General features: G+C 36.7%; 1 protein-coding gene across 1 annotated transcript in view; it reads right to left on the reverse strand.

The window, feature by feature from the left end:
* The window catches only part of asap1b (ArfGAP with SH3 domain, ankyrin repeat and PH domain 1b), a 38,101-nt gene extending 25,163 nt beyond the window's left edge, over positions 1-12,938 (reverse strand). The window contains exons 1-6 of the mRNA XM_055150819.1: positions 12,918-12,938; positions 12,478-12,550; positions 9,958-10,103; positions 3,611-3,685; positions 3,174-3,223; positions 2,380-2,509 (exon numbers count right to left, since the gene is read on the reverse strand). Coding sequence (XP_055006794.1) covers positions 2,380-2,509; positions 3,174-3,223; positions 3,611-3,685; positions 9,958-10,103; positions 12,478-12,550; positions 12,918-12,938 — 495 coding nt within the window. The remainder of the gene's footprint in view (positions 1-2,379; positions 2,510-3,173; positions 3,224-3,610; positions 3,686-9,957; positions 10,104-12,477; positions 12,551-12,917) is intronic.
* Between the last annotated feature and the right edge of the window lie 1,256 nt (positions 12,939-14,194).

Below are 14,194 nucleotides of genomic sequence, written 5' to 3' on the forward strand. Positions count from 1 at the left end.
AGTGAAATTTCTTTAATGCAGTATTATTACTGCTGAATTTCACCATATTAAAGTTCATTTTATGCATTTGAATCTCCCTGTGTTATTTTGTATTTGCGTGTTTAATATACAAGAGTACAACGCTAGTACAATCACCATCTTCAAAGTAGGAACAGAGCATGCACCACCCACACACTGCCGCAAGTCTCACATGTACGCGGTAAATTATTAAAATAATCTGAGAGGAGCTCTACCAAAGGAGGGGATTTTTAGCTAATACATATTTAAATGACGATCATTGTTCAGAAGATATATTATAATCCTTAAGGGCCTTTGAGAGGGATAGGTCCAGGCAAATTTCCACTGAGTTAATATTTGAGTTGTGAATATAGAGACAAAGGAAGATTAAGAGAGAGTACAGCAAAAAAGTGTCATAAAATATTTTCAACACTAAGATTTACTACAGGCCTTGCACACTCTTTACTGTGTGCTACAGTTATTACTGTGAGTATTGGAATAAAACAAAGAAATTAAAAGAAAGTGTTGTGCAGTTTAATAGCTTTTGACAATACTTCTATTTATTGTTAGGCTATAGTTTCTGAATTGTAAGTATGAGTTCTTGGTAGGGATGGGCATGATTAGTCATCTAATCGATAACTGATCATTAAGAATTTCGTCGATTACCTTCATTTTTAATCTACAAACCAAATGTAGGTTGCTGTGCGTAGCATAAGGGGACGAGGCTGAGTCTGACAGAGCAAACACTGGAGATGTTTCGGCTGTGGAGATCACTGTACCACTCAATGAGTGTGTTTACATGCACATCAATATCCCGGTTTCGTCATGGTGCATGTAAACGCAGTATCCCGGTTACTGCAACATAAAGAGACTTTTTCGAGGATTCACGTGGTTTGGAAGGATGTAGTCAAGGCAGGGGGCACTTGTTGTCAAGGTGGCCGCTTTAACTATGAAGTGCTGCGGGAAACACTGATATCTATATATATATAGATCTATATATCTATAGTGATTTGCAACATGAGGGACCAGGACTAAATCAGGACTGAACCAGGACTAAAACAGGACTAAAACAGGTTTAACCCAGGACTAAACCAGAACTAAACCAGGGTGTTGGGACAGGCCCGGAGGTGTGCCCGCGTAGACGTGAGTGACCGTAGGCTGGCGCAGAGTTCCACACCCCACGGGGCTCAAGGCAGCCATTGACCGATCACGCTTTGTGGACACCCTGCTCCGCAGACTTGGGGTTCTCTCTCTCACTCTCTCTCTCATGTCCAAGATTAGTCTGGGTTTAGTCCTGGTTTAGACCTGGTTTAGACTTGGTTTAGACATGGTTCAGTCCTGCTTCAGTCCTACTTCAGTCCTCCTGGTTCAGTCAGGAATCGCATGCCCCCACTTAAAAAATCCCCACTACACCACTGACAATTAATAATAGTAATACATAGTAGTAATAATAATTTCAATTCGTGTAGCCCACTACTTACAGATGCAGTTTGCTGCTTTGGCTGGTGTGCTCTCTGACTATCCAATCAACAGGTCTGAATATGGTGACGTTGCCGTACGTCTGCTAGAAGGCCTTGGCGACACCAACTCAAAATCTGATTGGTTGAAGCAACAGTTTCACTGACATTTATTTTGTGCTCGAAGGAATGTATTGTGAAGGCCTCAGGCAGACTTCTTTGACTTTGACCCTGCCTGGCAACAAATGATGGTTGAAATGTGATTGGTCAAATGCTTTAATATGAAAATGCATGTCTGGAAGCAGCACAACCATCGGAAAAGCTATGAAAGAGCTGTTTTGTTTTTTTTTTTATGCAAATGAGCTATATGGTTTTAAGTTTTGTTTCTGTCAACACATTATAATGTAATGTATAATTGGCTGATGTGGCTCTATAGTGGTTATGGTTTATATGTTGCAAAGTTTAGTTTATTTATGCAGATTAGTAATAATAATAATGATACTTTTAATATAAAAACCTTAATGATTAATTCAAAATCAAAATTATTCTCCCGACGATCGATTAAGAAAATTTTATCAAATGCCCATCCCTAGTTCTTGGTGTGAGCTCTACTCTTAGCATAAAAACTAATGATAATTATCTTGCAAAGTATATTCTTAACTAGAAACTATTTTCAGAATAGAATGCTTATGGGGGTTATGTCAACCTGTGAAGATAAACAAAAAAGACAAACATTGCCACTCCAACTGCCTCAAGATGAACAAACTTGGAACGTTCTTAAATTTGCTACATACTTTTCAAACAGTGTATTTTTCCTATATTTACGGTTATGGATTTTTTTCAGTGATACTTAATAAAATAAATCTGTTATTGTTATACATTCATGTGTGCGGACAGTTTTGGTGTCTGTTATGATATTCCATACCTCACACATTTGGAGCTGGAAGAGGCGCCTCTCCTTCTCCATCTCCTCTGCGATCTCTGCTCCAGTGATCTCCGTGCGGATCATCCCGTGTTGTTTGGCATGCTCTCGTTTCTCCTTCTCAATCTTTGTACTAGTATCAGAGAGAAGATAACAATAACAAAAACAGGTATATGACAGGTTAGAAACAAAAACATTTCACTAAAAATCTTGCCTAGTTTTTTCTATTCTTTTTTTTTGTTACCAACAACCGTACTGTAAACAAGGGCCCAAACTAGTCTAATTTACACAATAGATATGATTAGATTAATGAAAGTAAATTGAATCATCTTCCTCTTGTTAAGTTTGAACTACCAGACAAAAGCCTTCCTTGCGCATAAACTGTGCCTGCATTTTGTAAGGAATTTTCAGTATTGAGGACATAGGTAATCTGTTTTAGAACTCACCACTACTTCCTGTATTTAGTATTTTTTTGTACTTTTCTTCTCAACTTTTTCCCAAAAACTGTCACTCCATTGATGTAAAATTACGATAAATATTTACCACTGGTACAATCCCACAAAACCAAGTAATAATTACAAAAACATGAAAACCTGTCACATCCACTTCAATATCAAGCTACTTTTTGCTAACATTTTCATATTAGTTTCATTAAAAGCAATCACAGGTGCTTTCAAATTTTCCGCATTCATCCCAAATTACCCATTTGACAAATTGCAGAGGCAGGTGCTCATGGAGTATGATTACCCAGATTGTGTAAATAAACAGAATAAAGTTGAAAACGGCTGACAACTTACAACTTGGCTTCATAATCCTTCCAGGCTTTGTCAAAGGGCTTCTTTATATCCTGCGGAGAGACGGAGAGGGCGGACATCAGCACAGGGCTACGCAGGGGTCAAAGCGGGGACGGATGGGGAGCTATTTGCGGAGTTGGAATCGGACCAGCGAATGCCTCACTCCTCTCACACAATTTACATTCTACTATGGGACAAGCCCAAGAAGCCACGCCCACTTTGAACTGTGAGCGGCTGCAAGTTCACGACCCAGTTATTCAGAGCCCTCTCCTCTAGCACAACACAAAGACAACGTTTATGCGGGCAAGATTTACAGTTGCTTTGTAAAGTACGTGAAAAGAGATCGTAAGGGGAGATTGCTGACAGGGCATCTTTACAGGCCTGCTCTGAGCGCTTTAATCTGCACATTAAGGGTAGAATGAAAGTGGTGTATATTTTACCCCTTTCACGCCTTTCAAGTCACCCTTCAGCAGCGAGTCCAAGGTGAAGATCACATTGTGGCTCAGGCTCTGGAGCTAAAAAGAAAAAGTACAGAATTAGTTAAAGTTTTAGGTCAGGCCAAAAAAACAATCATGTTAAAAGCAACTATAGTTAAATAACAGTTGAATAATGAGTCAAGTTTTGACCAACATATCAGGCCAGGCAGTTAGAACAGATGCATTTTTAATAGAGAAATCGTAATGGTCTATCATAGTTATCCATTTTTCACTCACTTCAACTCATCTGAATGTAAAATACCATCTATTTTTTTTTAAATCATTGCTCCTCTAAAGACTACTTTTATATTTAGTTTGTAATTATCCATGGGTTTCAGAGTGAAGAAAAATTAGGACCATTGCCATAGTGACTAACAATTTATATATTTGAACAGGGCAAAAGTCTCAAAATGTTGCAAATAACAGGAAGCTAAAATACCTGAACAGGTCTTGACCATAGAACCAGTGTTGCTATGACACTTTTTAATGTTATTACCTCTTCAAAAACATACTTAGAGTTGTTTTTTTTTTCATTCACATATTTGAGTAGTTCTTTATTATTAGTCTGTCCATATTTCTAAAGCTCAAAATGCTCATGTTGTGGTAGTTTTCAAGTTAACAGCTGTCTTTCACCTTTACTTCAGTAGATATTGGCAATTCTAGGGCTGAAATCATCCAGCTGACTCTAGTGAAGGTGTATGGAGTTTAAAACATTGTGGAGCACTTCCTGTACTACCACATGATATCACAAGGTGGAACAGTGTGTGAACAGTGAGTGTTTTCTGTCTGAGAGAAGAGCTCAGCCTAAATGTGCAGGTTGTGTGTTAAGCACGTTTGTGATGAGGAAACAACATTATAACGGATCAGAAAATACCGCAATATGGGTCCTTTAAGTCTGAAATATTTAGGTGCTAGTAGTTTACAATCCAGACATTTTATCAGTCTATATTACTGTTCAGTTACTAGCAAGTATTTATTTATATATTTTTCTGGGGAAATATTTTGAAGTCTACAGTCTGGATTTAGAATTATGGAGGAAAATACACAATTTGAGCATATCTTATTAAAGGCTCCCAGCGGGTTACGCAAACTGACTAGCAAACTGCTGAGACTGAGTTCATTTAAGAATTAGCTCTTCAGCCAGTGTCTTGTGTTACCCGAGCTTCACTCCGCTCAGCAGCCCTAACCATCGGGATCAGCAAGGTCACATTTACAACAACACTAAGCATTTAAGTCCCTCTCGTTTTTAGCCAAGTCCACACACACACACACAGACACACACACTCTTACACAAAGACACACACACATACTGCAGTGGTCAGGGAAGTAAACAACACTTAATGGGTGCTAATGGTGGTCTTAAGTGCCTGTCTTGCATATGCCCCACGTCAGGATCAATCTTGTACTGGCCGACTGCCGATGCACCCTAACAGACCATTCTGCAGAGTGGAGAGCATCACTGTCTATGGCTCTATTCTTGTTAAAAAGCAAGAGTCTGTACTATAAATATGAAGTGGTCATAGTATAGTAGTGTTTTTGTTGTTGTTGTTGTTGTTTTTGTTTTGATGGTATGTCTTCCAGGTTAAGATTATTTAGGTCATAACTTAAATCAAGAGCAACTGAAACTGCTAATCTTATATGTATTAGTAATGCTTTGTAATGTATTTGTTTTTGTAAGCTATTGGTATGTTTGACAAATGACTTCATCCATGTTTTAAAGGTAAAACAAAAATTTGATTAATAAAAAAAAAGTACATCACCCCATTTTGTTTGATTGCGATTATTACAATTCGAATAGTCAAACAGCCTTACTCTCTGTGCTATACATTTTGACACATGAAAACAGTATTTCCCCCATATTTTTTTATCATGTTTGCATTTTGATCCTAACACATTATCATTATCATAATTTAGATATGGCAGATATACTGAAACAAGGATAATATTACAATTGTTGATTCGAAGATATGCAAAATTTGAACATCAAGTAGCCTATAATGTCTAATAATAAACACTAAAATTGGAGGACTGGGAGATTACACAGATCTTGTGAAAATGGTTAACTATTACTAGTATTTTTGTGCATCATTTGAACCTCAGCCACATGATTTACGCTGTATATTATTGTATCAATCCTAAACCTGTCACGATAATTACTATATAAACTTATTGTTCAATATATGAAAGCTGCAATCATATTTATTGTGTGTACAATTTCTTTGCAATAATGAGGAGGTTTAAGCAATTTTTAAGTAATAATGTAAAATTTGAGCTGTAGAGGACTGAATAAATAACTATGGCTAGTTATTGGTTAATTCCGCTATTTATTTATTGCAGTTCATTGCATGTCTTTTAATGATACTGCATATTTAAAAATAGTTTACTTTGATACTCCATCTTTATTGTTACTACATCAGTGGCATAAATTAGTTTCAGTATTATCATTTATCGTCTATATTTTCTTACTTACCACTTACTAAAGTACTTCAAAATTTGTTATTGTGACAGGCCTACTAAATACTCTCATTAGGATTTTTTTAATGTCTATTTCGTCCATCCACTGTCTTGGTAGAGGTTTGCACATGCTATAGTTGAAAAATTTGGACCTGCTATAGTTGAAAAATGTGCACATGCTATCGATTCAAATAACTCTGTAAAAATGAGGAAGGACCATTTCACTTTGCCATAATACGCAGGTAGAGAAGACAGGTTGGCAATTTAGAGCAGTTTGTGAATGGACACAAGGATTACATACTCAGAGCCCTGCCAAGTGCGTATTTATGGAGTCTAATCTGGTTGTCAGCGACGCGGGAAGAAAACAGAGAGAGAGGCTGACTCATCTCCCGAGTCCCAACAACAATCACTCACAAAAAGACTCAAGCAGGACACATTATTCACCAGAAATGTCAGGGGGGGGAAACCAGCGCGGTCAGATAAGGGGCTTCATCTGGAGAAAAATACGTCGCTGGGAGCTGGATAAAGGCGTTGTCAGCGTGAGTGTCAAATATGATGTCTGCGTAGGACATTTTTATAAAGCTACGTAAGAAAAGCGATCACACAGAAATGCCAGTATATGCAATAGTGGGCGTTTATAAACCTGGTGTAACTTTTCTTGTTAGTTACCTTCTGACCCTCTCCGTATGCTGCAGGGACTCAAGTCAGCACTACTTCACACAACTAATCTCAGTCTTAACCTTAAACCCAAATCCTAAACCACTTAAAGAGGTAAAGAGAAGGAAAAGGAAGAGCTCTTTACTCTTCTGTTTTTACCACAGATGAGTAGGCATACAGTATCAGGATATGGGGGTTTGGGGTATGCAGGTTTGAATGCATGCATTTTATTATGAACCGAGAAATATTCAACAGATTTCAAAATATCTTACTTCCTCTATAACGCAAAATTGACTCTTGTGAAATTTAAGCTATGTTAGAATGTTGTTACCTCATTAAAAACATACCTGGAGTTGTGTTTTGTTTCATTAACCATTTATTATTACAATGTCTACATCTTCAAAAGCTCAAAATGCTCTGTTCCACCTTGTGATGTCATGTAGTGGTAGTCTTCAAGTTAACAGCTACATTTTACTTTTAGTTCAGTAGAGGTTATTCTAGTGAAGGTGTATGGAGTTTAAAAACATAGAGGAGCCCTTCCTGTATTACCACATGACATCACAAGGTGGTAGTGGAGTGTCTTCTGTGTGAGAGAAGAACTAGTCTAAATATGCAGGATCTGTGTGTTAAACATGTGTGAATAACAAAACACAAATGTTGAATAGTACTAGACAACAATTTATTGTAGTACTTGAATTTAAAAGGAAAAGAAAATTGGAAACATGAACTTTACTTTGTTTCTCTAGATTTGTACATGATTACAAGAATGGTTAATATATCAAAGCTAAAAGTGGTATTCTTTTTTCCACAGATTTTGAAGAGCTATGAAGCTAAAGAGATAACTACATGAAAACAAAACACATTTAAAAAAAGAAAAGTTTATATGAGAACTTTATACTTCAATTTATAGGCCTAGTTATGCAATTTTAAAACATTAACATTATTATTGTTCTACTATTAATAAACATTAAAGATGCACTATGTAGCTTTTTGTTGGGAGTCCATCCTTGCTTGTCTCTGTGGATATGTCATTGCTCTGCCTGGAATGTTTCTTCCTACTTTTTCTTCTTTCTTGTTACTGTTTACTTTGTATGTTCATAAACGATAAACTTAAGTGCCTTCTTCATCACTATTATTAGTTTGTACAACCATAATGAACACAAAAATCCTCAAATTTTACATTATGTTGTTTATTTTTGTATGATCATGGACGATAAACTTCTTTTTAATTATTGTTAGTTTGTACGACCATAAACGAAGATACAGTTCTGCGTGTATGTATAATATATATGACAGATGTATATGTATGTATGTATGTATGTACATGTGAGCATACATGTGTACCTGCGTGTATGTGTGTGTGTATACATATATATGCATTTGTATACATATATGTTTGTGTGTATATTTATGAAATGCATAAGACAGGTAAGCACTCCAAAGGTGAAAAAAAAAAGTGTCAACCATTTGATTATGTAAAACAATTGGGGTAGGACATTATAAGTTTTTATTTTTTTTAACTTCATCCTACTCCTTTTGAACACCAGGTCCAAATATGTACATGTACATATCCTTGTTTTTGTTTGTTTGTTCATTTGTTTGTTTGTTTTTTGTTGTTAGTGTTGTTGATTTTGTTTTAAATTTAAATGTTCCACAGTGTGACATTAAACAGCTCTACCTTATATTCATTAAATTACAGGTGGATTTAAAGTTAAAAAAAACCTAGAAAAACAGGTATTCTGACTGAGTGGGGTTGCCTCTCCACAGATCTGACCTGTAACTTGATTTGGTTTGGTCTCCATGAAGACAGAAATGTTTAATGCCATACTGTGAAACTTTCCAGACAAAGCAAGAACATCTCCATGGAGAAAAGCATTTGAAGGAACCTCCACCAGAAAAGTTACACAATGCATCTTTAAGCCATATCAGCAAATATTGTTTTTTCACCTGAGCAACAAGGCAAATTTTGAATACTGGAATCAGCTTTAAAAAAACCCTCATCAGACAACTCTAAACTATTATGTTCAAAATTTAATTTCACTTAAATTTTTTCATAGTTATATTTTTCCTAGGTGAACTGTCAGCCATTTGTACTCCTGTCTTTTATGCCAAATGACAGTCAGTAAAAGCCAATATTAAAATAGAACAGAAATTATACACTGCCAGGCCAAAACGTCACCACCTGGATTTAGGATAGGCCCATGGCCACAAGTGTAAAAATGATGTCTCATGCTCCCTTGACCACTCTTTCACAGTCTGAACCTCACTGGCATTACCATCTTGGAATATACTTGTGCCATCTGTGCCACCAGGGGAGAGGTGATGGAATAACCCGGTTGTTCAGTAGATTCAGGTAGTCAGCTGACCTCATTCTTTGGGCACATAACATTGCTGAATTTGCAGTTATTATTAAAAGGTTCTATTTTACATAAAATTGACTCTTGTGAGCTTTAAAAGGACAGTCCGGAATTTTGGACATAGAACCTCATTTCCTAGTGAGTGCATGTCAATGGCCATAGTTAGCCTGCCACTAAAAACAGTTTTACCCACTCCACAAAGCACCCGAGACAAAACAATTACAACGCCAGACTGTTGATGTGAATGTCTGTGTTGATAGATTAATTTTAGAAGTAAATCCAACCTTGCAATTGAAGGATTTATGTCTGAGTAGCAGCAGCGAGTTGTACTTCCTGATAGAAAGCTTGGCAGAGGCGGATTGATGTATGAGAAAATAGTCCCTCAACATACGATGAATCATGTGATGTAAGGTTAGTTTTATTTCAAACATTATTTTATCAACACAGACATTTACATCAATAGACTGGCATAATAATAGATTTTCTTCTGGTGTTTTGTGGAGTGGGTAAGACCAGAGCTAAAATCATTAAAATACTTCTGGTGAAGGTGTACTGAGTTTAGAAACACAGTGGAGCACTTCCTGTATTACCACATGACATCACAAGGTGGAATAGAGGGTTTTCTGTTTGAGAGAAGAACTCTTAAGTATGAAGGATTTTTGTGTTAAACGTGTGAATGAAACCAAACACAACTCCGGGTATGTTTTTGATAAGGAAACAGCATTACAACATAGATTAAAAATGAGCTTTGATAATAGTCCTTTAAAGCGATTGCCTCGAGTTAAAGCCAGCTGGTGACTTTGTGTAGAAATGCAGAGTTGAGTCAAGTTTGCGTTCACTCACCAGGTTCTTCAGTAGGGCAGACAGCTCCTTGGTGAGAGAGGAGAATTTCACAAAGGCCGTGCCCAGGTCAGGGTTGTCACGGCTGATGAAATTGCTGCCAAATTTGTCCAGAGCTTGGGCGTAGTTTTCTTCATTTTGGACGTGATCTGAAAAAAAAAACCACAACAGTAGAAAGTTTAACGGAGGTATGGTCACCTAAAAATAATATCATGGAGCAGTGAATTCAATTTGACCCAGTCCTGTCCCAGCAGACTGAGGTAAGAGCAGCTCTGTCCCTCAGGTGTTTGTGCTCCGTGTATTTGGGACACACTAAAGTGCAGATGGAACTAATGCAAAAAACAATGGATGCAAAGTGACTCATCATATTTTGCTTTAATTAGCAGCTAACCAAGAATTAATAACTTAGGGACTGATTCTTTTGAGACATCATCTGACATGTTGATCATCTGACCAATTACCTTTCAGAGGTTTGCATTGTAATTAGATGGATCAATTTATTAGGCCGATTTTTGCACTTTTTTGGTCAACCTGCTCCCTAAAGAATATGCGTGCAAAAGCTTTATTACACTTTAGTGCGTTAGCCTTAAATATCGCAAAAATATCATCAGATCTTATCATTTTCTCTGAATTCCAACTAATCAGTATAGGCATCGGCCACAAAAAAAACGTCACAAAAAAAAAAAAAATCATTGGTTGATCTCCAAATGGTAATTTTATTTTTGCCAGTAGGTTATATGTTTGTATCAAATATAGGACTAATAGTTCTAATACTCAATTTTTAACACTAATAATTTTTGTCTGGATAGAAGAATCACCAGTCTTACTATAACAGGTTTTGTTGAAAGATTTTATCTTTCATTTACGTATTCCCTGGGTCTATGAAAGTCAGTACAAAGAGTGAACTTCCGCCTGTCTATGTCATTAAGTCAGTGGTACTAGAGCTCTGAGGATATGAATCTGTAATGTTGCCAAAACAACAAGACAGGTCAAGAGAGGGTCAGATGAAACAAGCAGAGCGTGTGCGTGCACCTTTCTATGTGTGATTTAGTCAAAGAAGATTACATTTTGATGACAAGGCTCAAATTTACAAAATATTAAAAAGTAAACTGAACTCACGATGTACATTATATAAACTATTATGATTTGACTAGACATTTGACTTTTTTCTTTTGTCATTTTTTGTTCAAGGCAGTCATTCCCAAAGTCTGCAGTGCTGCGGCCTCCCTGTTTATCTAAAGATAGTACAGAGTCCCCTAATAATAATGCATGCTCAATTTAATACAATATGTAAGGTTTTCCTACATATAACAGTACATATCATAATATGTATGGGCTTAATGCTGATTTAAAGTAAAATATATATATATATATATAAAAATAGGTAAATAAATCATGTAAAGTTCGTTTCAAACTCAGTTTTCTTTTTTTTTTTTCAATTTTCTTTGGGCTCAAGATACCAAGGAAAATTTATCCTTAAAGAGGGGGTATTTTACTTCTATGAGGTATTAGCTGCTAACACATAACATTTTAGATCACCATGTTACATATTGTATCAACAACATATCAACATGTTTTATAAGTTTCATTTTTGTTTTGGAGGGCTCTGAGTTCCTCCTTCCTTGTATAGAATCTAACTATAAGGAGGTTTCGAGAAGGGCCTGATGGCAAAATGACTCAAACATTTATGGATCACATCTAAAATCTCTTCAGGCATGTTTTTGATGAAAGATATATAAACAAACAAATGAAAAAAAAAAACAAAAAAAAACAATATTGCATAGTACCCATTTAAGTTTGTATACATTTGTTTGGTGTACAGTTACAGCATAAGGCAATTAGGGATGATAAGATTATTTGGTTAATTGATTAATTAATTTCAATTAAATCTACACTATTGATTTTATAATGCTAATCACATAATAATAAAGGAGTGGTCATCTATTAGACAAAGAATGGAGTATATAATGGCATTATAATGCAGTAAATAAAGGTGAATATTGTAAAACTTTTTATCACAATAACCATCCATCCATTTTCTTCCGTTTATCCCACAATAACCATATGATTAAAAAATGTATAAAGTGACATCCCTTAGGCCTATGTTGCTGTACAATGTCCTCTTTAAATGTAATTATTTATCTCAGTAATTAATTGATTTTGCATATTCAATTCTAATGCATAACAAATAGAGCTAAACTTTTGGTGATAAACATCTAAAGCTGTCAGTGTAGAGGCGGGAGGAGGGAGCTTTCAAAACCTGAAAAGAAAATGACTGCAGTTCCCTGTCACAGCAACGAGCAAAACAAACTCAGGTGTTGGATTCTGGGCCGATCTGAACAAACACACAAAAACCATCTGTGGCGCAGAATGCAATGTTCCAAGCTGAGAAAAAAATATGCCCCATTTTTATTAGAGAGGTCTGAATACATCCAAGAGTTCCCTTTGGGTGTCTTTGGGAGTTTACCGTGAACATTTCCTTGGACACTTTCAAATGTGATGAATTTAGAAATTGGCTCTTACCTTGTCCCGAACTGTAGATAGCCTTGACTGATTTCTTCACCTTCTGTAGGGAGGTTCTGTCCTGGTCCAAAGCCTAAAGAAGAAGCAAAAAGCATATGTCAACACTCAATATGAAATAATAATAATACTTTGTGGTGAAAAGTATATTGCTAAAGAGAGCTAATATTTGTCCAGTTATTCAAATTCTGCCCACTCAATAATGCAAATGTGGACAAACTGCTTGCAACACAGGCCTTGACCTGGATGTCTCATAAATCGTTTTCAACACTGGCTAGAGCCGGCGCAAACAAAGCCTGGAAAATAAAGGATGCAATTTTATCACACACACTTGTTATTACTGGAACAATTTAAAGTAGAGCCCGACCGATATATCGGTTGGCCGATATTATCGGCTGATATGGGCAACTTTAGGCATATCGGCTATCGGCCGATATGCTTGCTGATAGGGGCCAATATTTCATGTGGGCATGTTATACCTCGTTTTAAAACTTAGACTCTCTACATTCTGTTCATTTAATCCAATTTACAGACAGATAAATGTCCTAATATGTGGCTCCACATCAGTATTTATCTACGGAGTCATTTGTCTGTGTGTGTCCGTACTGTCCCTGAACACACCACAGAGTCGCGTCACTCACGTGTGTTTGTTTACACCTGCAGACACAGATCCAAACACTGAGATTATATTCTTTTTACGGACAATCGGTTTGAGTCTGGATTAAAAGGACATTTATTAGTACAGATGTGTGATGTGAGGAGGAGCCTGTATGAGCGGTGAGTGTTGGATATATCTGAAGCTAGTTTTTGTCATTTGTTATGGGTTAGCTGCTGTAGCTCCCGCACATAAACAGACTGTTTTCTATTGGTCTGTTCTAAAGTGACTATATTGGCCGTATATTTGTTACTGGACCTGCACTGATATGTAAATGAGCTGTGAATAGACGTGTGAATTATGACATTTGCGCATATAATTAATAACTGCGGCGCGCACGTATTTACGGCTAAAGGCTAATAGCGCTACTTTCTTTACTAGTTATGGGTCCGTCGCGAACGAAATGACTCTTAGAACCGGCTCTTTGAAGGGAACGACGGGAGCCTGATCCTTATTGGGAGCCGTGTTTTCTCTTTTTCTTACTTTTTTTCTCTTCACGCCGCGTGATTCGTGGTTTGACAGCGGCAGCGGCTCAAAACGAAACTTTGAGAAATTTGCGTGTACGTAGGATTAAAAAAAAAAAAAAAAAAAACGAGCATATTTGACTGTAGTTTAGCATAAAATAAATAAGTCCCGGTTTAGTCCTTTTTCAGTCCTGGTTTAGACCTGGTTCAGTCCTGATTCAGTCCTGCTTTAGACGTGCTTTAGTCCTGCTTGCAACAAAACAATCTGAAGAGCCACTTGGGAGCCAAAAGAACCAGCAGCTTTTAGTGAACCGAGCCAAAAGAGCCGGTTCTCTAAAAAGAACTGGAATACCCATCACTAGTGTCTAGAATGTGATGCAAAAATGCCATTAAGCCAACCTACTGTCTGTAAATATGATGTAAAGAGGCAGAATAACAATAAATGTTGCCTAAATAAACCCAATTTAAAATCCACCAGAGCCAAACCTAAGTTTTTTAAACAATTCAACATTTACAGTGAATTTTTACATCACTAAATATATCGGTGATTATATCGGCTATCGGCAGCGCCAACTCCCATTATATCGGTTTCATATCGGCC

This window comes from Boleophthalmus pectinirostris, unplaced genomic scaffold (genome assembly GCF_026225935.1).
Source record: "Boleophthalmus pectinirostris isolate CB_2022bp ecotype Guang Dong unplaced genomic scaffold, ASM2622593v1 HiC_scaffold_15, whole genome shotgun sequence".
Classification (NCBI taxonomy): Eukaryota; Metazoa; Chordata; class Actinopteri; order Gobiiformes; family Gobiidae; genus Boleophthalmus; species Boleophthalmus pectinirostris.